At 54.1% G+C, this 26717-nt stretch overlaps 2 protein-coding genes across 6 annotated transcripts in view; one reads left to right on the top strand and one right to left on the bottom strand.

Annotated features, from left to right (window-relative positions):
* The window catches only part of FBH1 (F-box DNA helicase 1), a 48381-nt gene extending 37104 nt beyond the window's left edge, over positions 1-11277 (bottom strand). The window contains exons 1-2 of one of the 4 annotated variants that reach the window (XM_082738760.1): positions 11141-11277; positions 467-622 (exon numbers count right to left, since the gene is read on the bottom strand). In XM_082738760.1, the coding sequence (XP_082594886.1) occupies positions 467-622; position 11141 (157 nt within the window). In that variant the 5' untranslated portion in view covers positions 11142-11277. Of the gene's footprint in view, positions 1-466; positions 623-11031 lie in introns of all 4 variants that reach the window. The other 3 variants (XM_082738759.1, XM_082738761.1, XM_082738762.1) reach the window with 3 other exon arrangements.
* Positions 11278-11744: 467 nt separating this feature from the next.
* On the top strand, positions 11745-22465 carry ANKRD16 (ankyrin repeat domain 16). Of its 2 annotated transcripts, none has more exons than XM_082738765.1 (7): positions 11745-12156; positions 14477-14697; positions 16087-16129; positions 18576-18684; positions 18980-19141; positions 19948-20026; positions 22000-22088. In XM_082738765.1, the coding sequence occupies exons 1-7, from the start codon at positions 11837-11839 to the stop codon at positions 22050-22052; spliced, it is 987 nt and encodes a 328-aa protein (XP_082594891.1). In that variant the 5' UTR covers positions 11745-11836; the 3' UTR covers positions 22053-22088. The 2 variants fall into 2 exon arrangements, with proteins under 2 accessions (XP_082594891.1, XP_082594890.1); XM_082738764.1 differs by having other exon boundaries at positions 11748-12156; positions 21322-22465.
* Positions 22466-26717: the final 4252 nt, after the last annotated feature.

Below are 26717 nucleotides of genomic sequence, written 5' to 3' on the forward strand. Positions count from 1 at the left end.
GACGCTGGATGTTCTAGCTGGTTTGGAAGAAGTCACACCTGAAGGCAAGGAGAAGGGTTCCTGCAACAGGTGGGCACGAGGTAACACAGGGCACAGTCGGCCATGAAAGCACGGCATGAGGGCATTCTGGAGAAAACTAACGGCACGGAAAACGAATGGGCTCAGTGACAGACCACTGGAGTAGGGGCATCACACAGCTCTAGGGCGGACCATGACACTGGTGTGGGTCTCCCAGCGCACTGTGGTAAAGCCAGCCAATGCAACTCGTTCTGCCACGTTTCCCTGGGGCTTTGGCCAACCGTGATCAGGAATGCCATTTTCACGGAAACTCACACGTCATGAAAAAGTGTCCAACTGTGGCAAGAGGACTAAAAATCACAGCAGCAATATTTACAAATACCAGGAGAGAGTCAAAGGTCACACACACTACAGATTCAGAAATGCAAGGTATTTTTGGAAGACATACCCCTAGTCCCTCTTTTTGTTCTGGGTCTAGGATAGAGACCATGGTTCGGGTCTCTGTTGGTCCATCTTTGACAGAAGGGCTGGGTCACAGCCAAGTGACTCCGAGCCAAATGCTGGCAGTCGATGGCTGTAAGGTGCTTCCGCTTAAACCGTCTCACTGTTTGGTACCAACGGGCAGAAGAAATGGGACACTCGTTAGTCATGACCAACTCTCCAAGGGAGCCAACAGCTTATACTTCATATTCAGGAACCTACTGGCCGCGGACCACCCCAGCCGGCCCTTGCCTTCTTCCCTAAATTCCTACCCACTTTTAGTCACTTCCTAGTCTCTTAGCATTTCCTCCTTAGAATTTAAAAATCCTAAAATAAGATACCAAAATGATTGTTTTTCTTTACTAAATCTCCTGGAAGCCCTGGTCATGAACGTTTATTCAAAAAGGGTTACCACTAATGCTTAAGTTGGGATCCAAGATCTTTTCTCTGACTTTATCCAGGCCATTTATGTTCCCACAATAACCGTAAGTATTTCAGGGTTGGCTTAGCTTTGCAAAAATAAACTCATTCATCATCCCCGGTATATACTAGCTTCTCCAGGTCTCAGAAGCACAACGCAGTGACTAATGAACAGTCCCTATAAAATCCCAGAGGGCCCCCCCATGTACGCATCTCAGATCCCAGGGCATCTCTGTACTGGCACTGATGTAAGCGGACAGGACTGATGCCCCCAAGTAGAAGAGAATCAAATCCACTCTCGAGGATCTTCAAGAGGAGGAATTTTCACACCGTCCCTTGGCAACGCATTAGAGCAGCAACTGTACCTAGAATTCTGTCTCAAGAGTACCGACATATGTAGTTTTATATTCATCATTTTCTATCAGGTAATTCCTTTTCATATTTAACCAAGACTTCATGTTTCTGTATCTGGGAACACATGTACGATCTAGCTACCTCCTTATGGCATTAAACAGAACGGTTACACTACATGTTCAACATTCTGAACAGTCACACTTAAAAAAGAAAGCAAAAGTAAAGAAAGGACAAGAACAGCTATAACAGAATCCGAGTCATCCTTTACAGAAGGCGGTCAAGAAAGAATAAAATCCATTCCTGTCAGTACCACGTTTTCGCAAGTCCTAAAAATACCGGAGCCAACGCTAGTGTCAGATGCCGGAATCTCACGCAACATTTCAGCACGAAAATGTCTAAAACCAAGTCATGGATGAGCATAACCAGCACAATTTACTTTTTTTTTTTTTTTTTTAACCATGAACCCCCTCGGCCCTTAGTTTCTTCAGAAATGCTCCTTCCAAATTTCAGCTCATTCTTTCAAGGTTTAAACAGAAGTTGTAGAGAAAAAAAAAGTCTTCATGATATTTTAAGACTTTAAAATAATGATGCCTACATGCAAAAATAATTGTACAAGCCCCTCTAAAAGAATGCTAGAGACCCTTCTACTACGTGAATTTAGAAACTAGAGGCAGAGACAGAACCGTGCAGGGCCAGAGCTGTTTCTACAAACACGGCCAGAGGGATCAAGGCAGCAAGCGGAGCGAGAGGAAGGGGCCCTGGTGTGAGCCCTTCACCCGCCACACGGCACCTGCTGTACCCACCAGCTCACTCACTTCTCCAAGACTCAGCGGCACGACAACGCTTAAGTGAGAAAATACACCCAACAGTCCCTGAACTATAGAACCCCACCCAAATACACCCCTCTGCTCACCCTGCTTAACAAAGTTTAGATATGACCAGTTTACGGAAAACACTAAAATAACTTTCAAATTATAAAGATGCCACCTAATGGGAAGACATGAAATGCGTCAGCAATCCAATCTCACAGCCACGTCTGTATTCCCGGGAACTTCTTTAAAAAAAAAAAAAAAAAAAAAAAAGTAATATATCTTAATTACTTACTATGAACTGAAAATATCCCCTCCAGTGTAATGGTTGGTAACTGATTTTTCTGTTGCTGTTGAACACATTCCTTGACCCTAAAAACGAAGTCTTATTCACACTTAAAGGGCAAAAAATGAATGTGCACTCTGTCTACACTAGAAAAATAAAATGTATTTGAAATTTTCTACATTGAAGAAAATAAGCTTAAACTCTATATAAAAGACACAACTTTACCACTTCTGCTCCAAACCCCTCGTATTACAAAGTCAACAACCTATTTTGCCTGAATGGGGACCGGCGGTCAGAATGGCAAAAAGTTATAAGGTAGAGCTACAGTGACCCTTCCAGAATACCGACAAATCCTGGCCCCTAATTCGGGTGCTCCAAGTGCACGCGGTTCAGCTTACAGCAGCAGCTGCAGGATTCCAACCAATAAACCCACTAACACTGTAGATCCCAAATACGTGCCTGGTCTTTGCTTCTCTGGCTCTTCAAATATCCCCAACTATTTCAGAACTGGCAAACAGAACATCTAGAATTAGAACAGGAGATAGGAGCAAAAAGCTACTAATAGGCACTTATTTAAGGAAGGTGAAGGTCTAGAGACGCCGAGGTGGGGCTCAGGTCATGACCCAGGCTCCTGAGATTGAGTCCCTCGTTGGTTCCCTGCTCAGTGGGGAGCCTACTTCTCCCTCTCCTGCTTCTCCCTCTCCCGCTCCCCCTGCTTATGCTTTCTTTGTCAAATAAATAAATAAACTCTTAAAAAAAGAAAAGAAAAGAAAAAAGGTGAAGGTCTATTGCCAAACTGGCCTGGAGAGGAAATCCCATCCTGGATAAAAATCACAAAGGAATAGGATTAACATCAAACCACTCAAATTCATACTTTTTGATCCCAGGGCCTTGGGGCCAGGGCAGACCTGCTTAGCTTACTGGGATGAGTCAGGTAACACAAGACGTCTAAAAGGCAACAGAGACATAGAACCAATGGGAACACTGGGGTCAGTCAAGGTTTTGATGCCCACCCAAATCTACAATATAGCTCTAAGTTTGGCTGTGGCAAACTGTTAAATAGGACAGTGGCTGACAGCAGATGTGTACAGAAGAAGTACTTCTTCATAGAGTTGCCACGCACCCTAGAACTTTTTCTGTGAAAAGTACGTAAGAATGGCTTTATCCCACCCAATCCCAGCCCTCCTCAGCCAACCATCCGTCAGGGCGATGCGTAATGCAAACGTGGGCGGGAATGTCTTGACCCCGCGCCCGCAGTGGGCCAGCCCGCGTCCTCCAAGCAGATAAGGTACTCTTCTGTCTTTCTGACTGGACCCTGTGAACACAGCACAGTCCTGGACACACGGCACCTGCGGAGCCAACACTAAGCGGAGAAGAGAGCAGGAAGTGTGGCAAGGCTGGGTGGCACGGGACCCCGAGCTCCAGATCGTAGAACTCCTTTCAAGGGCAGACCACACGAGAGAGAACGTCAAAAACACCCAAAGGAATTATTTTTGGAAAAGTAATTATATGGACAGGGTAGACTCTTAACTTACATATTTATTTTGCAAAATACATCAGAATCTTAAATCTCTGTTGAGAAGATGCAACGTTTGCAGAAATCTTACAAAGACACAAGAGCGGAAGAAAGGCATTACGGGAGTGAGCGGAACTCAGTACTCGGCTTCCAGAGAGTTCGAGTAAATTCCCACGGGCTCCGGCGCGCAGCCATCGCGGAAGAAGCTAGGGGAAGAGCGGAAGGAGGAGGCCCCCAGGCTGAGCGATCTGGCTTCTGGGTATTGTCGCCCGAAGCGGTGTCACCTCGGCCACCTGTGACTGCTGACCTGGGAGGCAAAGTTACCATTTTCAATGGATTTCCATATCAAAAATTACTCTTCCGACTTCAGCAAGAGATCAGAAAAACTAGACTGCATTTTATCTGACTCTCAGACCTGAGATGAAGTGCTTCGTTCACTCAACTGGGAGCCAGAGCCCTGCGTCCGTCTGCCTCCGGAGTCACACAAATCACGGAACTGTGGTTCGATTCGTTCTCTGCTCGGCAGGTGTATTCAACCCTTAAAGCCTTGATTCCCTTTTCATTAAAGATGGGGACGACCATAACCCCACACACTGAACTCACAGGACAGCCGAGGCTCAAATGAGACGATACGGAAGAAGATACTCTGTGACATCCGTATCGAGGCTGACAGAATCGCCGGGCTACGCTGTCAGAACGACACGTCCGCCCCACCAGGCTCGGTGTCTCCTTGAAGGCGTATGAGTTTTATCTTTTTTTTTTTTATAAAGATTTTATTTATTTATTTTTCAGAGGGAGAGCGAGCACAGGCAGACAGAGAGGCAGGCAGAGTCAGAGAGAGAAGCAGATTCCCTGCAGAGCAAGGAGCCCGACGTGGGACTCAATCCCATGACGCTGGGATCATGACCTGAGCCGAAGGCAGCTGCTTAACCAACTGAGCCACCCAGGCGTCCCATGAGTTTTATCTTAACAGCATGAATGTTCCGGTAAATTTTTTAAAAAATAGTACAGCAAAATGCTAACCACCCTTCTATTCTCATGAACAAACTTTTAAACCAACAGTTCAAGTGTAATGTCATCGAAACAAAGATGCGCAAATGCGACGTCCTCCTCCCCAGTCACCCGGACCACGCAGCATCCCTCCCTCCCCTAAATGCCAAGTGCACGGAGTCTCACGGGGCACATCTGTCGCCGCTGGAAGCTCTCGGGATCCCTTCGGGGACAAAGCGGGCTCCGTGGTCAGCGTGCGGTGAAAGGGACGGCGAGAGAGCAGGGTCCCTCGTGTGCTGAGCCGCGCGAGGCCCAGAGGTGTGGATGTCCTCTGTACCCACGCAGGTGCTCTGTACCCTCTAAGAGACTGCCCCACGGTGACTAACAGAAATGTGTCACCCCCTCATGTGTCAGGACTGGAAAAAACTGAGGACGCATGAAAGCCATTTGGCCAAGCAGAACTGTGCCCGTTATCACACTGCTTTCCCCGTGGCGGCTTTCTCACAGCAGGATGTCCCTGCGACCTCCGCTCTGCTGGGCCCCCTTTCAAAAACCCATAGCTCGGCAGCCCAGCAGAGCCTCGGGTTCCCGCCCTGTCTGACTTCAAACGGTGACCGCCTGCAGTGATCATTACCTGGGACGCATCATCGAGTCTTCCCCTCGAAGACCAGCCGATGAGCGGCCGTCCCATGCGGCCCCACCTCCAGGCCACCCTGCCTTGGCAGGCCCTCGGGCCCAGGACTCCCCTGAGCCACAGCTATTCTCAAGCGCTCCTGGACCAGAAGGCCCTAGAAGGCTAGGAATGTGTCTCACCACGTTGTCCCCCAAAGCTCTTAAGATAACACTTTGCAAGTCACAGAGCCCGAGGCACCTGTTGAGTGGGAAGCACAGTCAGGATTCCTTGACTCTGTTCTCACCAGTCAGCTTCATTCCAGAATCGTTACTGCAAAACAACTTACAAAACAAGTCACAGAAAGTGAAACGGAGCGCTCTAGGTTTTGTGGCAAAGACACACAGCAGGCCTACATGTCTCTGGCCTGACGAGTTAGGAGGTCACTGACAGAGCTCGAGCCAGTGGCATGCGAACAAACAGACTACTGCTGCTTGCAGGCCTGGCCCACACGTCCTCTCGGGCTTGTTCCTCCATCCTCTGACCCCCTTCCAGTTAACAGGAACTTGACCCCCCCGGGCATCCTTAGAGGCCCCACATTCAAAAAGGAAGCACCTCCAGCTGCCTGGGTCCTTGGATTACTGCTTCAAAGAGGGTCACTTCCCCCTCCCACACACACACACACAACCTGGAGCCACCTTAGATTGTCCTGACCTGGAGACATGAACTTTGATGGTCGTTACATGTTTGACTCTATCTGCTACTGTAGCCAAGCCTTCTCCAAGCATTCCAGGGTCACTGGAAATTGGTACCAAGTTAATATCTTTCTTCCCCTCTCATTGCTAATCAGAATTTCTAACGAAACGTCCTCTAAAACTTACAGGCTACAGACCTAAACAGACAGGATGAAGACAGTAAGAACAAACAGTTCCTAGACAGAAAGACTGTTAAGTAACTGCTTAAAAAAAAAAAAGAAATCGGGGCGCCTGGGGGGCTCAGTCCATTAAGCATCTTCCTTTGGCTCAGGTCATGATCCCTGGGTCCCGGGATGAGCCCCCCAGCAGGTTCCCTGCTCAGCTGGGGGTCTGCCTCTCCCCCCGCCTGCCATTCCGCCTGCTTGTGCTAGCTCTCTCGCTCTCTCTGTGTCAAATAAATAAATCTTAAAAGGAAAGAAAGCAAGAAGGAAGAAATCAAGGTTAACTGACCAGACAGACTGCTCCTAGTAAGAACCTCAAAGGGCAGTTTTGCTAACTCCCTTCCTGAGTCACCTAACCTCATCTTGTTAGTTCTCCACAAGCCTCCCGCTGTTCTCGGAGGGGCTCTGTGAAGACAGATGGTGGGCACTTTCCCTCTAGGGTTTCCTATGGAGACAGCAGTGCGGGGCAATGTAGTCCAACACCGCAAGGATCCAGGTGCTTCACAGGCCGTAAGACCTAAGGGCCCAGTTTAACCAGTTAATGTGTTATTTCCCAACTTTAGCCCTGCAGAAAGTACTCATCAATCCGGGAAGCCCTCTGCGGTAATAAAACACCCTGCCTGGCTCTGAGATGCTTGTAAACAATTACCTGCAAAACTGTGTATTTAGGGGCGCCTGGGTGGCTCAGTGGGTTAAGCCGCTGCCTTCGGCTCAGGTCATGATCTCAGGGTCCTGGGATCGAGTCCCGCATCGGGCTCTCTGCTCAGCAGGGAGCCTGCTTCCCTCTCTCTTCTCTCTGCCTGCCTCTCCATCTACTTGTGATTTCTCTCTGTCAAATAAATAAATAAAATCTTTAAAAAAAAACTGTGTATTTAATATGCGTCGTATGCAAATTATATTCCTAGAGTGTATTTTGCTGTTATTATATTATCATCAACTGTCTGTGTGGGTATTCCCATGCCTTCCGCTCTGGACTGAAAGCTCTGTCATCCGGCAGGAGTGAAGGACTCACTCAGCCCAGCACCCAACACACCCGGTCACTGGTGTTCAGACGGACAAGCGAGCGCCACACTGCTCCCCTGCTTCCCTCCACAGCAGCTGGGTTCTTCCATGGCCTCAAAACCCTATACGACCTGACAGCTCCTGAGTGCCTCATGGCTCCCGGAGCTCCTGCACACATCTTCCCCGGAACCTACTAGATCCCACGACTGGGCCATGTTAGAACCACGGCTCATCGGAGGTTTGCTTGGGGGTGATGGCACTCAGAGTTTCTGACTCCCCACAGGCAGAGTTCTTTCTCCTGGAACATGCCGCCTTCCATATCCAGAAAGCTTTAACGCAGCCTCTGAAAACGTCAGGCTTCATTTCTAGGTCACTTTTTCTCATTGCTGTGAAATGTCATAACCGAAGACTTAATAACAAGCCAGTATTTAGAAACTGTCACCGCGAGGAAAATCATCACTAACTCCAATAAGCTCAAAATGGAAAAACTTCAAAATATCGCGTCCCCATGAGCACTGCAAGAAATAAACGCAGAACAAAGATGCTGTGGTTCCAGCTCCCTTGATGGAGATGCCTCCCACGGCCACATCCTGCTTGTCTAAAAACCACAAAGGCCTGGCCTCGCAGGCCTGATCTTCCTCAGATCGTCTAACCGCTGCAAACGCCCGCTCCTCCTGAAGACACAGCATTCGCTTAGAGCACACAAGGACGGAGGTGCGGGCTTCTCACAAGGATAAGAATGGTGAAAAGAAAGGAAAAACAAGAAAATGTTACTTACAACCTAGAGTATATTTTTATATATTTGAAAGGCTTGTCCTTCTGTCAATTCCACATTCCACTTTTAAGTTGTTACGATATCGCAGATTCATTATAAACACCATGAGGGCTTCCTCTCTTGGTATCTCTGATGTCATATGCTGAACACTCACTAGCACACCAAACAGCAAAGATTTTGCCTGCCCATGAGGCGGCAAGCAAAACATTCACAAATCACCAAAGATCAGGCAATCTATATGCTACACAGATACGCACAGAAAGTGCTGAGAGTAAAGACAACAGATTAGGGACGTTGAAAAAGACTTCATGAGGAGTTTAGCCTCAGAAGACGAGTAGGGTTCAGTAAGGCAAAAGAAACACTAAGTACAAAATACAGAGAACTAGCACAGCACTGGTGCACTGGAAAGTCGAATTTCATTAGAACAAGAGGTTCACAGATCGGGGACAAGGCTGGAAAAGGGATCTGAAGGCACAGATTGTAAAGGTCCTTAAACAGAGCACTACAGACACCGTGGGCTTTACCATGTAGGTGACTCGGGGCATCATCTAGCTTACCAGCAGTGCTGACACAGGAGTCAGACTCACACTCCGCAACGGTCTTCCTGGGAGCTGGGTAGGGGATGGGTAGACGCAGAGGCCGCGAGGAAAATCAGACAGAAAGTCACTTCCCAGACCAAAACAAGAGTTGGGAAAGGTCTGAGAGCCGCAGCAGCGGCAGAAATAGAGAGAAGGGAACAGGAAGATCAACACATCTTCTTCGACAAGACTGAAAAGGACGATGAAGAACAGTGACAAAGGTAAGTGACATTTCTTGCGGGAACCCAGAGGTCACGTCATTAACCACATGAAGGAGTCAAAGACAGACAGCGTTTTTGTTTTACTTGCTCTTTCCTGGAAGGGGAAAATGAACACTTCCGTGTTTTGAAAGCAGTTGTTTGTTTTGCTTCATTTTAAATTTATCTGTGGGATGCCGGGTTAAGCTCCAAGAAGAACTCTGAAATAGGAGACTGGTCCTCAAAAAGCACATGAGTGACAGGTGAAGCTGTAAGATGCTGGGAGAATAAATTTCTAGGAGTCAGTGATTTCCATGCCAGAAGGGCCAAGACAGACTCCAATTCAGTTTTCAAATAAAACCCACCTACGAAGGGTAGAGGGATATGATAAGCAGAGAAGAGAGGACAGCAGCAAAACTGAACTCACAGTCCTATGACCGATACCAACAGTGTTCACACACTCCCAGACCACAAAACACACCAACAATCAGGACACCGACAACCGTAGCTGAATGCTACAGGAACATAAAATACAGTGTATGAGAAAGGAGAGAACACAGCCACGTAGCAAATCTCAATGCCAATACTGACTCCCCGAGCTATGAGACACTAAACGGCAGACCACAAATTCCAAAAGCCTGCAGAAAAGAAAGAGGCAGCCCAACTGGGAAATCAGCAAGACCCAAGCACAGCTCCATCTGTCAGCTCACTGTACAGATTCCTCCCCTCCACACCAAGCTTTTGATCTAGAAAAACCACAAGGGCCGTGGTCAGACGTGTATATGTTACCATCTAGCTATCTAAAAGGGGATACAGAAGCTACGTTCCTAAAGAACTCCGGAGAGGATTTTCAGGAGGATTTTCACGGAGGGTACCAGGTAAGTAACCAAGCACCTGGATTTGAAGTATCCTTATTGTGCACCCATGTGTCCCCGTTTTCTTTTTAAAAACAGGGGAACTTGAGACATAAGGCAAAAAAAAAAAAGGTGGGGTCTTTTGTAATTAGGATGGGGCTGGGGGCATGAGCCGCAAAAAAAAAAAAAAAGAAAAAAAGAAAAAAGTTACAAGATGCTCAGCTTCCACTGGCACCAAAGGAACAGCCACAGTAAGAGCAACGTTGGGCATGTTCTAAAACTCCACGCATTTCGAAATACCTTTATGCCTACCCTTCGCTGAAGTGGCTAGATATAATGGAACAGTAACTCGGGCAAAGCTCATATTGGACCCAGTTCTGTCTCCAGTGCCTACCTATATTACTCAGTAAATTGGCCAAATCCAGTCCGCTCATTAGTGAAATGAGCTTGTTTGCATGGGTCCACACCAGAGGCCTCCTTTCCTTTTATCTCCCCTAATTTACGGGCGCGCAGTGCCAGGCCCCAGCAGGCACACACTAGGTGCCACCGTCCTTTGTTCCAGAGGGCTCTATTACCTCTAGCTCCACGGGAAAATCCCTAACTTCTGGAGGCATCCATTTCCCCGCTGGTAATGATGCCTCGCAGGGCTGTTTGCAGATTAATGAACGACTCTGTAAACCGTACGGCGCAACACAAAACGGACAGCCCAACTGCTTCCCGGCCTGGTCAACTGTAGCAACTTCGGGACTGAAACCACCAGGGGGTCGGAACGACTCGCACCCGGTGGGACCGGGCTAAGGATTCAGCCCCTGCCCTGGTCCCTCCCGTCACCCGGTTCAGCTTGCTGAGATCTCAACGTTCTCTGCACAAGCCAAGCTCAAGGCCTTCCCACGTCGCCCTGATTTTCTGAATAGTCCGAGAAGGGGGGACTCCGATGAGGGAGTCGGGAGAGGACACGATCGAATGACTCGCCCAAGGTCACGACACCGGGGCAGAGAAGGAAATGCCGGCTTGCCAGCCACCGGAGGCCACGTCCCCCGCGCCTCCTTCTGCAACCGACGGGGAACGCCCCGCTCCCCGCTTCCCCGGCCGCAGGACCCCGTGCGGGGGCGCCCCCCGCCCGCCTCCGTGCACGCCCCGCCGAGCCCCGCCCGCCCGGCCGCCCGCGGCGGACCCGAGCCCCCGCACCGCGGCGCTCGCCCCGGGCCCTCACGGCCCCCGCGGACCTGCTCCCGCCGCGCGAGCCGGACCCCCGCTCAGGACCCCGAGAGCGTAAGTGTCCACACGGCAGCGCCCCGCCCGCGCGCTCCCTGCCACGTCCGCGGCCTCACGCACTAGGGCGCTCCGAACCGGGCCTCCCGCCGCCGCCGCCGCCGCCGTCTCCGCCACCGCCGCCGCCGCCGCAGGGCCCGGGCCGCCCGGCCTCCCAGTCCCAGCGTCCCCAGGGCAGCGCCCGCCGGAGCAGGCCGCGGACTTCCTCCGCCAGCTCCGCCCTCGCCGCAGCCCCGGGAAGAGCCCGCCGCCAGGGCCGACGGACAGCTCGCGCGTCCAATCGGAACGGCACGCGCAGGGGGCGTGCTGACGGACTGCCTCAGCGACCAATAGGAGCGCGCGCGCCCAGGGGGCGCGGCTACCGCCCGCGGACCGCGCCCCGCCCGTGCTTCCGCTGGGGCCGAGGCGGCGAGTGGAAACTTTCCCAGAGTTCCTCCGAGCTCCCGCGGACCCGAGGAGGGGTCGCGGCCGGGCGGAGGGGCCGGCGGAGGTGGGCGGGGGAGGGGCGGGGGGTGGGGACGCGCGGGGCCCCACCCCCTCCCTGAGAGCCGGCGGCTGCCCGGAGACTTGACCCTCGGGTGCCGCCCGGCGCCGGCTCCCCTCCTCCTCGTCCTCCCGCGGCGGGCGTCTGTCGGGGCACCGCTCCCCCCTGGTGTGGCGCCCGCTGGAGGGCCGCCCCCGCACGGGGCCGCGGGGGTCGGGGCGTCCCGGGGGCCGCGGGGGGCAGGGCTGGCGGCCCGCACACCCACGCCCGCGCCCATGGCTGCGCGCAGGGCCCCGCGGCGGCTGCACCGGCTGGCGCAGGAGGGCCGGCTGTGCGCCCTGCGGGAGGAGCTGCGGGGAGCCGGGCGCGCGGGCTGCGCGGGGCCGGCCGGGGACACCCTCCTGCACTGCGCCGCCCGCCACGGGCACCGGGACGTGCTGGCCTATCTGGTCGAGACCTGGGACATGGACGTCGAGGCCGCCGACCGAGACTACAAGCGGCCGCTGCACGAGGCCGCCGCGCAGGGCCACCGGGACTGCGTGCTCTACCTGCTGGGCAGAGGAGCCGCGGTGGACTGCCTCAAGAAAGCCGACTGGTAGGTGGCCGGGTTCCCCAAAGACACCCCCCCCCCCGTTCCCCGCAGAGTCACGGATCCCCGTGGGCTTTTCCGCCTTGACACCGGAGCGTCTGAACCTGGCCCTGGAGGACAGATCAGCCTCTGCGAACAGCGGGGTACCCTTGCGGGGTTAACTGTTCCCAGTCCTGTCCAAACCCTTTCTTTCCCTTTAGGGAACACTCTGGAACGCGATCGCACCGCAAATCCTCTGTGCTGCCTGCAGCAGGGCGACACACCGGGCTGGGTCATGACTCTGCCAGTAACGTTGTTCTCGCTTGTCCCTCTGGAGCAGAGGCTCACAGAAGGTCGTGAAGAAATGTTCAGGGGAGCGCCGTGTGCCCCTTCCTCAATCTCCCCCAAAGTTATGGTCTCACACTGCTGCAGTGCAGTACCAAGACGAAGGAACCGACATCGCCACGACCCCGTGTATTTTACCGCTTCCAGGATGTGTATGGTTTTAGCTCACAGATAGACTTGCGTGAGCAGGTCCACAGACCAGACGTTCCGCGGTTACCATCACGCACACCAACTGCTCTTTGTTAGACAGACATAGTTTCCAGTACCACTGTGTGGGGCTCCTGGAAGTTGATGACATCCTAAGAGTCGTAACCTAATGAAGTTCCTGCCTGCAGGTGATTTCTGATCTGATGTCACTATGAACCCCAGTGGCTACACGGATAGTTAAGTAATGTGCTGTCTTGCCTGCTGGAAATGGTGGGTCAGCCCGCTTGATTGAACACAAGACTAGTTTTCTTCTGCTGCTGGCCAACTGGTCTAAAGACCATTCCAACAGACGGAAGACCTCATACATGGCTCAGAACAATTCTGTGGCTAGGGGACTGGCCTCTCTGCAAAAAACCATTAAAGAGGCAACGTTCATTGGAGTATGTATGTGGGAGGTGTAATTGCAGTGAGTTGGTTTTTTTTTTTTAAGATTTTATTTATTTATTTGACAGAGAGATCACAAGTAGGCGGGGGGGGGGGGGAGCAGGCTCCCTGCTGAGCAGAGAGCCGGATGTGGGGCTCGATCCCAGGACCCTGAGATCATGACCTGAGCCGAAGGCAGAGGCTTAACCCACTGAGCCACCCCGCGGTGAGATATTTTTGCCCGTTCTCACCTTTCTGGCTTTGCAATACCTTCCCTGCTTTTTTAACCATCCTGCTTTGCTCAGGATTTATTCCCTCTGTGAAGTCCTTCTGGAAGATTCCAGCCTTTATTTATCTGGGTTCCTCCCTCTTAATTTCGTATTCACTCTCCTTACTACATCCCCCTGCCAAAAATATTGGTAATTAGTTAATATCATAGAAATCTTAGAAGACAGATCCTAGATGCAGCCTGTGAGGTATCCTAGGTATAGTGAGTTCCTGCTGTGTGCCTGACACAGGTCCTAACCCCAGGAATCAGGAGGTAAATAAGACCTGCCCTTGCTTTCTGGGAGTTATGTCTCCAATGTTTTGCATATGAGAAACCAGAAGCTCATGGTATAGAAATGTCTTACCCAAGATCATTTATGAAAAAAGGAAGGCTAGAGCCACTTTCCTTCTTATTAATGTAGTTTATTTTCATAATTGTGGACACAAGACAGTTCAGAAACTTATTATAATCACACTGTTCCATTTGTGTCTCCAAAGTATGCTCCTCGTGGGTAGGCACTGTATCAAATGTTCTTTTTTAGCTTTTTTAAGCACACTTTAACTAAAACAATTACTGATTAAAGTGAATGGAGTAAGTGCAGCAGAGTACCTTTAACACAAATATTATTCAAGACGGGGCGCCTGGGGGCTCAGCCGGTGAAGCGTCTGCCTTCCGCTCAGGTCATGTTCCCAGGGTCCTTGAATAGAGCCCCACATCGGGCTCCCTGCTCAGCGGGGTGCCTGCTTCTCCCTCTACCTCTCCTTCTGCTTGTGCCTGCTTTCTCTTTCTCTTTCTCCCAAATAAATAAATAAAATCTTTAAAAAATATATTATTCTAGACAAACTGTCCATGGTTTTCATTAACTCAGTTTGTCTCTGTCTCAGTTTGGTCCCACAGTTTGAACTGGCCCGGAAGCAGGTTTGCCTCCTCAGTAATCCCCTCTTGCAGGCACACCTACATCCTAATTTCTTTCCCTTTCTATTTCTCCCAGAGCCTCACGGTGGCCAGAAAAGCTGCTCCACACAGATTTGCTGCTTCTCAGACCCCTGAGTCCTCTAGGTCTTCCACCTCTGCCAAGGGCGCGTGCCTTTCGGAACACCCAGCCGCGCACTTGTAATGTCTCAGCTGCCCTTCCGTCTGACAGTTTCTCCTGCTTGGCCTTAGGACTCCTTTGATGATGGCCTGCACAAGGAAGAATCTGGAGGTGATCCAGGACCTCGTGGAACACGGCGCCAACCCACTGCTGAAGAACAAAGATGGCTGGAACAGTCTCCACATTGCCAGCCGAGAGGGCGACCCTCTGATCCTCCAGTACCTGCTCTCCGTGTGCCCCACCGCTTGGGAGACGGAGAGCAAAATCGGGAGAACGCCGCTGCACACGGCAGGTATGGCCAGGAGCTCTGCAGGGGCGCAGGCACAGGTGCGCAGGCCGCTCCCCCGAGCCCGCAGAACGCCTTCTAGTTAGGGGCCCCCACAGAGCTGCAGGGGTCTGTGAACTCGTGGGCCAGGAATAAGAGCAGCTTTGGGGTATTTCGGCACAGAGTTTGTTCCTGTGGCTGATGGAATGTGGCCCATAACATGCTCTTTCTCGTATTCGTGTGTATCTGTCCTGTCCACCCCAGTTTGTTGGAAAGCTCATTCTGTTCTTCACTGTCTTTGACCTTGGGCAGGGGACTGAGTCTCTTAAGCAAATTTCCTCATCCCCAAAATAATGATGATAATGATGCCCACGTCGCAGGGTTGCTATAGAGGTTAAGGAACACGATGTATCTAAGTCCCTTGACACACACTGAGCGCAGAACACACAGGCATGGCTATTTTCAGGATTATGTTTACGTTGTCACTGTTACCTGCAGGAGGAAAAGAGACAGTATTTCCCTATATCTTCATCGATACCTACCACAGTGCTAATCTGTTTAAATAAGTCTAGGAACTTGTAATTGAGTGCCTGCCTGAGTGTCTTTGACTTATCTAGTGATGATGTCAATAAAGATGTGGGATACAACTATTTATCCTTAAATCTGAATTATCTAGTCATAGATCATTTTAAATTACTGGAAAGCAGAAAGTGCTGTGATGGAAGACCCCATAGATAAAGACCTCAGGAGTCCAGGTCAAGAAATATAAAAAATGATCTGTAGCCTGCTGGATAGTACGTTGAATTAGAGTACAGGGCCTTGGTTTCTCAAAGCATCACTACCTGTGACATGATATAGTTTAGGAAATATTATAGCTTCAGGGAGCAGTTAGGGACCAAGGAATTCTTTTTAAATCTTGATGGGTCAGTAGAAGAACTTTTCTCTGCTACGAATTGTTTGACTAGTTCCCCAAGAAACGATCAGCCCCTAGCCATTCACGGAAGAGAGTGGAGAACAGATAGTTGAAATCTTTGTTACTGAGTGTCATTCTCTTTAGTAGGAGAATTACATTCCTCCTTATTTTCTCATGGATCATTATTAATATGTTTTACATTCCCTGGGCAAAAACTGACCGGCCCTAAGGATTTGCAGCACAACATTGGAGGAAAGTTTAGGACTGAGAATTCGCCATGGATGTGCTCACAAAGAGTGAGTGTTGGCTAAGTGCCTGTTAAGTGAAAACATCGTCGTTACCAGTTACCTAGCTAAATTTTTCTTTTTCTAGGATGGTAACGGTGTCCTTGATTTAATTACTGTTTCCCATCAGTCCTAGCTAAAAGGCTGGGGCCGAGAGAGACGGAAGGAGGAGTTTTATACCTGCTCTGAACTCTCTGACTCTCCGCTCTCTTCTCCCAGCGATGCATGGCTGTTTAGACGCGGTGAAGGTGCTTCTCCAGAGGTAAGAACAAAACAGCAAGTGGAGGAAAGGATTCACTAATTGTAACAGTTAATGTCGATGCTACAGGAAAAGCTCAGAAAAATAGCTCAGAAAGAAACTCAAGCACCCAAAGAGATGAACAAAGGACATAACTCAAAGAATATAAAACAAAAATCGCTGAGTAATATGAGACAAGAAAAAATCACCCGTGTATTTGCTCGTTCGGCCAGTTTTCATAGGCTCAATGCCTCAGCACCCACTAAGCACTGTGTCAAATGCACGGGCCGCAGGAGAGGCTGGCCGGCACGGGGCCCCTCGTGGAGCTCGCACGCTGGCAGACGGGAGTCCCCGTTCACACCCCGCGAGCCCGAGGAGAACAAGGAGTCACGGGCTCCCTCCAGGAACATATGCCAGGATGACCCAACTGGACTGGGAGGGAGGAATCTTGGCCCCAGGGATAGTCAAGCTATGATCTGAGGAGGCTGAGAGGGGGAGGCAGGGCCCCTTTCCAGACAGAGATGACAGTCCCCGTGAATGCTCGGAGCCAAGGGAAAGCCTGGTGCTGTAGCAAACTGAAGGTCCGCGTGTGCGGGCGCGTCCGGAGCAATGGGGTGAACAGGGCGCCGTGAGCAAAGGCCGGCGGAGGGCGGACCCGGACGATGTGAGGACTTGAGATTTTGTTGAGAGTACGCCGGGCCACGGAAGGGCTTTAAGCAGAGTGCAGAGCGGACAGTAATAAGTTTGCATTCTTCAGAGATCCTCGCGTTGGAAAAGAGGGAGTGGGTTGGGGGGGAGCGGGAGTGGGTGTCGCGAACGTCGGGAGGCCGCTGCAGTTTCCTCGGGAGAGAGAGGGCGGCAGCTGGGCTAAGACACCGACTGCAGGGGTGAAGAGAAGGACGCGGAGGTCCTTAGGAAACAGAATCAGTGGATTCAGGTGAATCATTGATCACGGGAATGAGGGAAGAGACGTCCAGGATGACGGGCTTCTGCTGAGCCACTAGGGATGCCATTTGCTGGGACAGAGAGCACCGGAGGAGCAGCAGGTTTGCCGGGGGGATGATCATTTCCCTTCTGGAGGCGATGACTTGCGTGTCCCTGCGAGGCACCCACGTAGAGATGTCGAGTGCCCAGCTGCCGACAAGATCCAGAGCCCACGGGAGGGGTATGAGCTGAGAAGCAGATGCGGGCATCATCGACCTAGAAATGACGACTGAACTCACGAGAGCGGAAGAGGTTATCTGAGCAGTTACTGAGTAGTAAGAAGAGAACAGGACTTCACTGTGAGGTAGCAAAGGTCCTACTGTGGGTGGAGAGCAGACAGGCCTCCATGAGGTCATATCAAAGCTGTAATTGAAGTGAAGAAGGGAGAACCAGGGGCGCCTGGGTGGCTCAGTGGGTTAAGCCTCTACCTTTGGCTCAGGTCATGATCTCTGGGTCCTGGGATCGAGCCCCGCATTGGGCTCTCTGCTCAGTGGGGAGCCTGCTTCCTCCTCTCTCTCTGTCTGCCTCTCTGCTTACTTGTGATCTCTCTCTCTGTGTCAAATATTAAAAAAAAAAAAAAAAAGGGGGAACCAGTGCTCCAAGCAAAGAGAACCAGCACATGCAAAGGTAGCAAAAAGCTGGGAAGCTGGAGGAGATGATAATGAGCAAAAAGAGGGTAGGAGACGTAGGACCATAACAAAGGTAGAACAGGTGGTAAGAGGGGCCCAGAAGGTACGACGGACAGGACCCTGAAGGAAAGGACAGAAGAAGAGAGGAGAGGCAGAAGGTAGGTCAGGTAGGAGGCAGGACCAAGAAGGAAGTCGGACAGATAGGCTTGCAGAGGAGGTCGGAGCGGAAGACGGTAGGTCCAAGCGGAGCTCGGACTGAGAGCAGGACCAGGGAGGCGGCCGGAGGTGGCAGGACGGGCGACTGTGCAGAGGGCGGGGACGGAGGGTGGTCCCACCGGAGGCTGAAGTAGGAAAAGGACAGGGAGGAACAGGAAGGCCAGGACAGGGGAGCAGGTAGGGAAAGAAAACGGCAGGATGCAGGGGAAGGTGGGCGGTGGGACTGAGAAGGTGGGAAAAGCAGCCCTGGGAAGGCGGTGGGAGCAGGAGGACCGGGGAGGAGGCAGGTGGCCCAGAGGAGCGTGGGGAGACGGGTCGATGCCGCCTTATCCTGACCCTGGGTCGCGAGCGTTTAGATTTTCCTCTGTGATCGGGAGATAAAGGTTTCAGGGAGGACTGGCCATACCCACGGTGGTCTGGTGGCTGTGAGAAGGGTTAGCAAGGCAGGAGCCACAGCGGGAGAAGGGGACCCAGACCTGAGATTTTGGTGGCCGGTCACGAGGGGGAGAGGATGCCCACAAGCAGGGTGAGGAAGTCCGAGGAGGGGCTGAGTTTGGGAGCCGGGGACCGCGCTCCGGTCTCTGTGGCGTGTGTGTGCGGCGGGGACCCGTCTGACCTGCCGCTTTGGGTTCATGTGGCAGGTGCCCGTACGAAGCCGACCGTGCGGACAGGTGCGGGTGCACACCCTTCATGGACGCGATTCAGTGCGGCCACACGGCCGTGGCCAGGCTGCTGCTCGAACAGCACAAGGTACAGAAACGGTCCTTCCCGTGGGTCTCAGATCAGGGGTCAGTGTCACCGTGGGCGAGGAGGAGGCAGACGCCCTTGTCTGGGGCCCCTGCGAGGGTCCCGTGTCGGGTGTGCGGGGAGCAATTAGGAGGAGGAGGGCCCAGCACGCTGCTGGTGCGCAGGAGTGACTGCCGGCCACCCTCCAAGGGTGCCATGGCCGGAGCGTGGTATCCCCCAAGATCGGCCAGAGAGGCCGCGGGGCTCCGCTGGAAGGTCCCCGCTCCTCACACACGGCCTCCTCTCTCCGGCCCCCCAGGCTTGCTGGGCCACGCGGGATGCCCTGGGGATGCAAGCCATCCACAGGGCAGCCGTCACCGGGCAGAACGGGGCCCTCCGCTTCCTGGTGTCCAAGCTGGGCGCCGATGTGGACGCCAGGGCCGTACCCAGCCGCCTGACGCCGCTGCATTTCGCCGCTAAGGTTTGTCTGTCCGGGAAGACCTTCCCTCCGCGTGACGCGCCAGCTTTAGTTTGCACACGCCCTTGTTCCGTGTTCAGGAATAACGTTTGCAGCCCTACGAATCCCCCCACGTAAAGTCCTGCTGCTCTGTCCTTACAGTAGATTCCAAAAGGGAGCATTGCGGCCGCGGACGCTCGCTGCTTACAGCCCAGCTTGGAGTGTTAGGAGAGTTTGGTGGGTCATCTTCAGCCGCACTGGCTGGCTGCCCCGACTGGCTTTCCCAGCAGCAGGAATAGTTATTTCCCGTGAGTGGCACTCTCCTGTCGCCCAGGAAGGCAGTGGAGAGATGAGGGGACCCACACCTGGCCAAGGCCATTGGGGGGATGGATGGGCCTCGCGGCCGTGATTCCGTGTCTCTCCGGTCCTCGCAGCCTGGCCAGTTGGACGGGAATCCCGTCAGGTGACACGTGCTGGGATGTGTGCTGTGACGGGTGTCCAGGATGGGTCACGGTCTCCCTGTTTATCTTCACTTTGAAATTCCAGCAAAGAGCGCATTTGCTGGGATAGATTCTAGAGCGCGTATTCGGATGTCTGCTGCCGACTGTAGTCATGGAATTTGGCCTATGGAGTAGATCCTTTGTGTTTTCATAACCAAATGTTCCCAAAATCTGGATTTAACAGTTTACACTGGAACCTGAGAGCCATGCAGGTCTTTCTGTAGTTGTGAAAATTCCATTGTAGCAGCTGAGTATTTTAGAAAAAGTACGTGACCCGCATTAGTTGGTCGGGGCCCTCGTCCCAGGATAACAAGTGTACCTCACCCTCAGGAAGGACACGTGAGCACAGTCCAGCAGCTCCTGTCCCTGGGTGCCGACATCAACTCCAGAGACGAAAGGAAGCGATCAGGTACGGCTTCGTGTCCCGTGCGGCTGGGGAGTGACTAGTGGTGGATGTAAATGACGCAGGGACCTGGCTGTGGAACACGCTGGCTTCAGACCATCCCTCCAGCGGCTCGGCAGCCCGTCTTTGAAACAACGCGTTTGCGAAGCTCTGGAAATGTCGCTGTTGCCATGGCAGTGGCGGGGCCTGTGCTGGTCACACCATGACCACGTGTGCGCCTGGAAGCACTGGCTGGTGGATTCAGTGGCCCCCAGTTCAGATTCTTCCGAGGCCATATCTCTTTGGAGTGCGTTTGAAAACTAGAATCACTATAATTTCTTTTCAGGATTTATTTATGTATTTTAGGTGGTGGGAGTGTGCAGAGGGAGAGAGAACCCCGAACAGGTTCCCCACTGAGCAGTGAGCCCAACGGGGGGCTCCACCCCAGGACTCTGAGATCATGACCGGGGCAGAAGGCAGACGCTTAACCAACTCAGCCGCCCAGCTGCCCCCCACAATAACCTTTTTTTTTTTTTTTTAAAGATTTTATTTATTTATTTGACAGACAGAGATCACAGTAGGCAGAGAGAGAGGGAGGAGGAGGAGGAAGCAGGCTCCCCGCTGAGCAAAGAGCCCAATGCGGGGCTTGATCCCAAGACCCTGGGATCATGACCTGAGCTGAAGGCAGAGGCTTTAACCCACTGAGCCCCCCAGGTGCTCCCCACAATAACCTTTTAAACGCGAGGCCCAGAGAGCTTTTCAGAGCTAATTCTTTAGACTCGGGCTAGAATAAGCCTCTGCAAACGTTGGGTGCGCCACGGCGCCTGGCAAGTGTCTGTCATGCTCAGGAGCCGCGTCCACGGCTACGAGGACGGTCCCTACATGCAGGGACACGAGTCTGTCCGCAGGACGCAGGATCCTAGGCCTCCCAGCGCCAGGAACCTGGAGCCCTGATTCCCGAAGGGGAGCAAGTGTCCGTTTGTTCATCACGTCATTCTCATTCATGGCAGTGTTTTTCCTGACGCAGAGAATTCACAGATCCTTTAAAATGGCTTCTGGGCCATTTCAAGTTGCCTGTTCGTGAACCTGCTTCATTGCTTGAGACAAAAATCTCTTACGTTCTCTCACTGGGTGATTCTTATAAAGCCATTTCCAACCCAGTCAGGTTAAGAAGGAAAATGCTCTGATCCCGAAGAGGCAGGGGCACCGGGAGGAGTCGCAGAAACGTGGGAGGAGGATTGGTTTGGGGATGTAGCCGCTCGCCAGGCGGGCACCGCTGCGGGGTCCTGCTCCAAGTCCGTGTGGCTTCTGTGTCCCCGCAGCCCTGCACCTGGCCTGCGCCGGCCAGCACGCAGCCTGTGTCAGGCTCCTGCTGCAGTCCGGGCTGAGCGACTGTCCGGACGCCTCGGGTGCCCTGGCTCGGCAGCTGGCTCGCCGCGCGGACGTCCTCCAGTGCTTCGACCGCTGCCCTGAGACCTGACAGTGCTTCTGAGCGAGGACGACAGGCGTGGTGACCACGTCCTGCTGGGGTCGTCAGGATCCCCAGCCAGCGGGCCGTGAGGACGCCGGCTCCCGAGCCCGTGACCCGCACGCAGAGACTTTTCGTGACCCGGATTCGGCTTTTCCTGCCCTTTGAGGGGAGGTAGGGGATGTTCTTGGAGTCGGTGTCTGGAGCCCTCAGGGAAGCAGGTGGCCCATGTGACTGTAACACAGTATGAGTTCACGTAACTATGTCACGTGTTTTGTGGGTAATGTCGTGGGGGGAGGCCGGGGCGAGGATGTTGACGGTGCGGGGGCCGGAAGCACAGCTGGCCGCTGCTTCCTTCCTTCCCGCCTCGCTTCTTGGTTCATTACGGTGGTTTCGCTCTGGTTCGTAGCCTGAAAGGGACGCCTGCCCAGACATACGCAAGGAAATAATGGAAATATTTGTACTTTCTAAGCGCTGCTGGTTAAGCTATGTTTATTGTATTGTGTTTTTAAAGATTTTATTTATTTGACAGAGATCACAAGGAGGCAGAGGCAGGCAGAGAGGAGGAAGCAGGCTCCGTGCTGAGCAGAGAGTCCAAATGGGGCTCGATCCCAGGACCCTTGATCATGACCGGAGCTGAAGGCAGAGGCTTTAGCCCACGGAGCCACCCAGGCACCCCTGAGCTTTTTGTTTTAATCTTGAGGTTACTTTTATTTAGTGGTTCTGCGTGGGCTGTCTTCAGATAACAAACACTCCTAAGAGACGCAGCTGCGAGAGTCCCACTGGAAGAATGGCGTTTGTTCCGCAAGCGCCGGCCACACTTCCTATCCGGAGCCCCTGCCCCCTGCAGCCTGGGGGCATTGAGGACACTTGACTCTGTAACCAAAAGTTCTGGAGCAGTTTAAACAGATCGAAGGGAGGCTGCATGCTCAGACCTTCGGATTCTTTTCCTTTTTCCTTTTGGGGGAAAGTGATAAAAATCATCTCTGGGTCACAAAGAATAGTTAATCCAGGTTGGTCTTTGGAAATGACACGCGTCGGGCACAGGCCAGACTCGATCCTCTCTGCTGGTCGCGAGCCGGTCAGGACTGACTGCGCGCTGGCCCGGTCAGGACTGACTGCGCGCTGGCCCGGTCAGGACTGACTGCGCGCTGGCCCGGCCTGATCGTCGTGCTGGCCGGGGAAGGAGTGAGACTTTCCAGTTCTCCGTCATCGCAGACAGCACAGGTTGGTTCCCAGTGTGACAGACAGCATTTGCTGGCATCATCTGTCTCATGACCTCTGAGTGGCATCCGGTGCGACCCACGCCAGTCTGAGCTTTGGTTCCTGCTGCTTTGGAGATAACCCGTGTCGCTGCCCTTTGGGTCTGAAGATGGTCCTGCTACCTGCAGGGGGATCAGAGGGGCATTGGGGGCGCCGGCCGCCCTCCCCGCTCACACGCACGCAGCTTCCCACCACGGCGGCTCGAGCGGGGTCCCCACACACCTCCAGCTGTGTGTCTGCCCCACCAACCCGCATGAGGCCGTGTTTTCGCTCCCCACACGTTCCCGACTCCATTCTGTGGTGTAGACCGTGGCTGCTGAAGCTTCTGGAGGACCACAGTGTCGACGCCAGTGGTGTTGATTGTGGCGAATGGGGCAGGGACGGTCCAGGAACCACCTGTCCCTGGGGTCACCTCGCCAGGAGTGAGTTGCACCCTCACTTCCAAATCGTGGGAGCTTGAGTCCACCTCCAGGGAGGCCCCACCAGGCCACCCGATCTGAAACCCTGACCCCCCCTTCCCCCGTCCCTGCTTGTTTGCTCCTTGTTAGCCCTGACCGGCCACACGCGTGGGCCCTGCTCTTCGTTTCCTCCGTCTCCGCAACGCGACAGGAGCGTGAGCCCCGGGGCAGGACTTTGTCTGCCTTGTTCACTTGCTGTCTACACGGCCCAGACGGTGCCGGACACGGAGCGGGGTTTAAGTTATTATGTGGCCCATGTGTGAGTGGGGGTTCGTACTTCTGGAACACGTGCTGTGTCCTGGACACGGTGCTGAGTGCTGGACCCACGTGCCCTCTCTGTGCCCCCCACCCCGTTTCGACTCCACCTCGGGCACCCTTTCTCCGCCAGACTTGGGCACCAGCCCGCAACTCACACACACTGCCCCTCCGCGGGGTGACCGGGCCTCGCTACCCGACAGGTGGGTCAGTAGTCCTCGGTCACAGGCCTCTCACTTCAGGGGTCTGAGTCTTCCTGTCCTCTAGAAGCCCGGCCCCCACCACGGCTGATGACACACGCCTGGGTTTTTCTGGCTTTTCCTGCAAGCTGGGGTGCCCCTGCTTGTGTGGCCCCTGGCCGTCTGGTCTGTTCTGGGGCCCACCTCTGCGGGGACACTCCACCCCTGTGACCCTGGCCCGTTCTAGACCTTGCCACACCCAGTTTATCCCAAACCGACTTTCTCCGTAGGCTGCTTGCACATGAACCTGACTGGCCACCACATCGATGTCCCTGCAGTTCACTGTCTCCCTGTGACTCCCAGGTTCAAGCCCTCCGGCCATCATGCAGACCATGGTGGTGTCCGCCTGCTGACGGTGCCCCCTACCCCCTGGGCCCGCCCTCCTCGACCCCATCCCCCACACGACGGTCCCAGAGCTCTCACCAAGGTGATCTGGGCAGCTGACCCCTGACGTGTTTTCCCACCCATCTCCTCAAGGGCTGTTGACCGGTCCTGCACGCCCCCCGACCCAGCGTGAGGGTTTGTTCCTAAGACCAATAGGGGCAGAAGCCTCTGGAAGGAGATAGAAATCAGTAAAAATTGTAATCCCTTGAAAATAGCCACAGCCTGACGTATATTACTGTGAAAAAATGTGTAAGAAAATATGCACAAGACAAAATAAAAAGGAGATCTCAAAACAGAAAAGGAATTACACAAGTCAGGCCAAAAATGGAGAATTCCGTGAAGGGACCTCAGGTGCCCCGGACTTGTGATGCCCACTCTGCCCCGCACTGCTGGAGGCCGCCAGCAGGAGGCAGACCTGAGAGCAGGTCGTGGGGTCCCGCCCGCGGGCAAGGCTCCCCAAAGGTTCCAGTGGTGACGGCCCCACCGCCCAGAAACAACCCTTACTTCCTCCTGCCTGTACTGTATGTTGGAGGTGAGGCTGTGCACAGTCTCCCCTAGCTTTAGGTCAACAGCATACGCTAATACTGCAAAACTCTGCACACCTTTTATTTTAATCACTAACGCTTCTCGGTGTTGCTGCCGTATCTATTCTGACACTGTCATTCTTGTTTTGCTTTGGTAAGAGCGGAACTGGGACATCCGTGCAGCCCTTGGGCTCGGCAGGAGCAGAGACAGGGGTGTCAGAACTGACAATGGCTCAGGTCTGATCCCGGGTCAGGGCCATGTGGGGCTGGGAGTTGGAGGGGCCGGTGGGGACAGGGGACTGCTGGGTCCAAGCAGGCCTCACTCTTGGAGCTGCTGAGTGGTGACAAGAAAGGAAAGGTAGAAAGACCGTTGAACAGCACAGGTTTTCTCAGAAAGGGTGAGACCCCAGTGTTTCAGGCTCAGATAAGGGCTGAGTTCGTTGGGTCCAGGCTCTGCGGGATGTGGGGAAGGAAGGGGAAGGGAGCCTGAAAGCCCCAGGGCTTGGGATGCCAGGATCAGGATCGGGTGCACACGAGAAAGAAGACGGGGTGACGAGGGGGAAGTTTCCAGGGCAACTGCGTGCGCGTCTCGTGTAGCATCAGTATTGGCGGGTGTGGGGTTGGTGGAGCACGTGTGTCGGTGGGAACTTACAGTCGGGGTATTTATGGACTTTTCAAAACTGCTTCCCGGAGCCAGCAAGGGTGTGGAAGGCGTCACTGCCTGGAGGCGAATGGGGTCCTTACACAGAGGGGACGTGGTGGAAGTGAGGGCCCAGCGGTGGCGGGAAGGGCTTGCTGGGTGTGCGGGGTGGAAGCCGGTCACAGCCCGTCCAGAGTCTCGGTTCCAGGGACCGGCCCTGAGAAGAGCCCTGGAGAGAGATCACGTGCCTCTGCGGCTCGCTGGGCCTCTGCCCCATCTCTGAAGGGCCCCGTGGACTCTGGTGTGAGGGGCTCCCGGGCCCCTGAAGCCACATCTGGGGATACATCTGGCCCACCCCGTCCTGTCCCGTTCCGGGCGTTGTCACAGGGCGGGGAGACGGCAGAGCGTGGTTTGCGGGACGGGCCAGAACCAGGCTGCCGGGATTCAGATGCAGTCTGGTACCACCGTGTGACCTTGGGAAACTCATCTGGAACCTTCGAGGCCTGCTGTAGCAGGGGAGACAGACTGGACCCTGGCAACTAGTTACGGATGTGAAACGTCAGGGAGTGGGGAGTTCTGGGAAGGAAAGTAGAGCAGAGAAGGGGCAGGAAACGGCAGGGGCCGTGTGGGGGTCACAGGGGGGGCCCTGAACAAAGTGTGTGGCCCTCTGGGGAGGACGCTCCGGGGGCAGCGAGACCAGCGTGCGAGACCGCGGCCCCTCCACGTGCAGGGAGGGCGGGATGCCACCAGCTGTGGCCGCCAACAGGAAGCCGGGCAACCAGGCCATTCGGGGCCATTCTACCGTGGGCAAGAAGGAGGAAGCCACAGGAGGGTGTGAGCCGCGGAGGGAGGAAACCCGCCTGAGCCGGACCGGGACCGTTCAGAATGTCCTCCTGGCCAGAGGACATCACGCGAGCTCAGGTGAGGTGCGGCGGTGACAGGCGCCGGCCCACGGCCCTGTGTCCAGGGAGATGAGCAGCACTTACCCGTGACCCGGCCGAGGAACGTGAGAGCAACAGGAGAGGTGCAGACCGGGCCTGAGCGAACCGAGAGTGGAATCGCCACACATCGGGCCGAGGAAGATGGACAGCGGGCGGGCAGGGGAGGAGTGTGGGAGTGCACCTGGACGCTTGTTGGGCACGAGCTGCACGGTCCAGTGGGGCGTTAGACGGGAGCCGTGGGGTGTGGGTTTGCACCCCGGACAGGCTGCGGTGCTGGCATGGAGGCTGCCGGTCTGGCCAGCGGCGTGCGAGCCCCCGGCCCGGGAAATGCAGAAGGACATTGGCTGAGGCCCCTCGTCCTGCTATCTGCAGTCACGTCAGCTGCTCGGCTGCGGGTGCAGAGAAGGCACAACATTGGGTTTTCTCAAGGTGGGCTAAGGGGGGACGCCGGGTGGGGTGGGGGGCTCATGGGTTAAGTATCTGCCTTCGGCTCGGGTCATGATCCCAAGGTCCTAGGATCGAGGCCCACATTGGGCTCTCTGCCCG

Source organism: Mustela nivalis (assembly GCF_964662115.1).
Source record: "Mustela nivalis genome assembly, chromosome: 7".
Lineage (NCBI taxonomy): Eukaryota > Metazoa > Chordata > Mammalia > Carnivora > Mustelidae > Mustela > Mustela nivalis.

Coding starts and splice junctions, on each gene's coding strand:
- ANKRD16 (XM_082738764.1), top strand. CDS start 11,837: ATGGCTGCGCGCAGGGCCCCGCGGCGGCTGCACCGGCTGGCGCAGGAG. Junction 12,157..14,476: donor TGCCTCAAGAAAGCCGACTG/GTAGGTGGCCGG, acceptor GCTTGGCCTTAG/GACTCCTTTGATGATGGCCT. Junction 18,685..18,979: donor TGCTGCTCGAACAGCACAAG/GTACAGAAACGG, acceptor CCGGCCCCCCAG/GCTTGCTGGGCCACGCGGGA.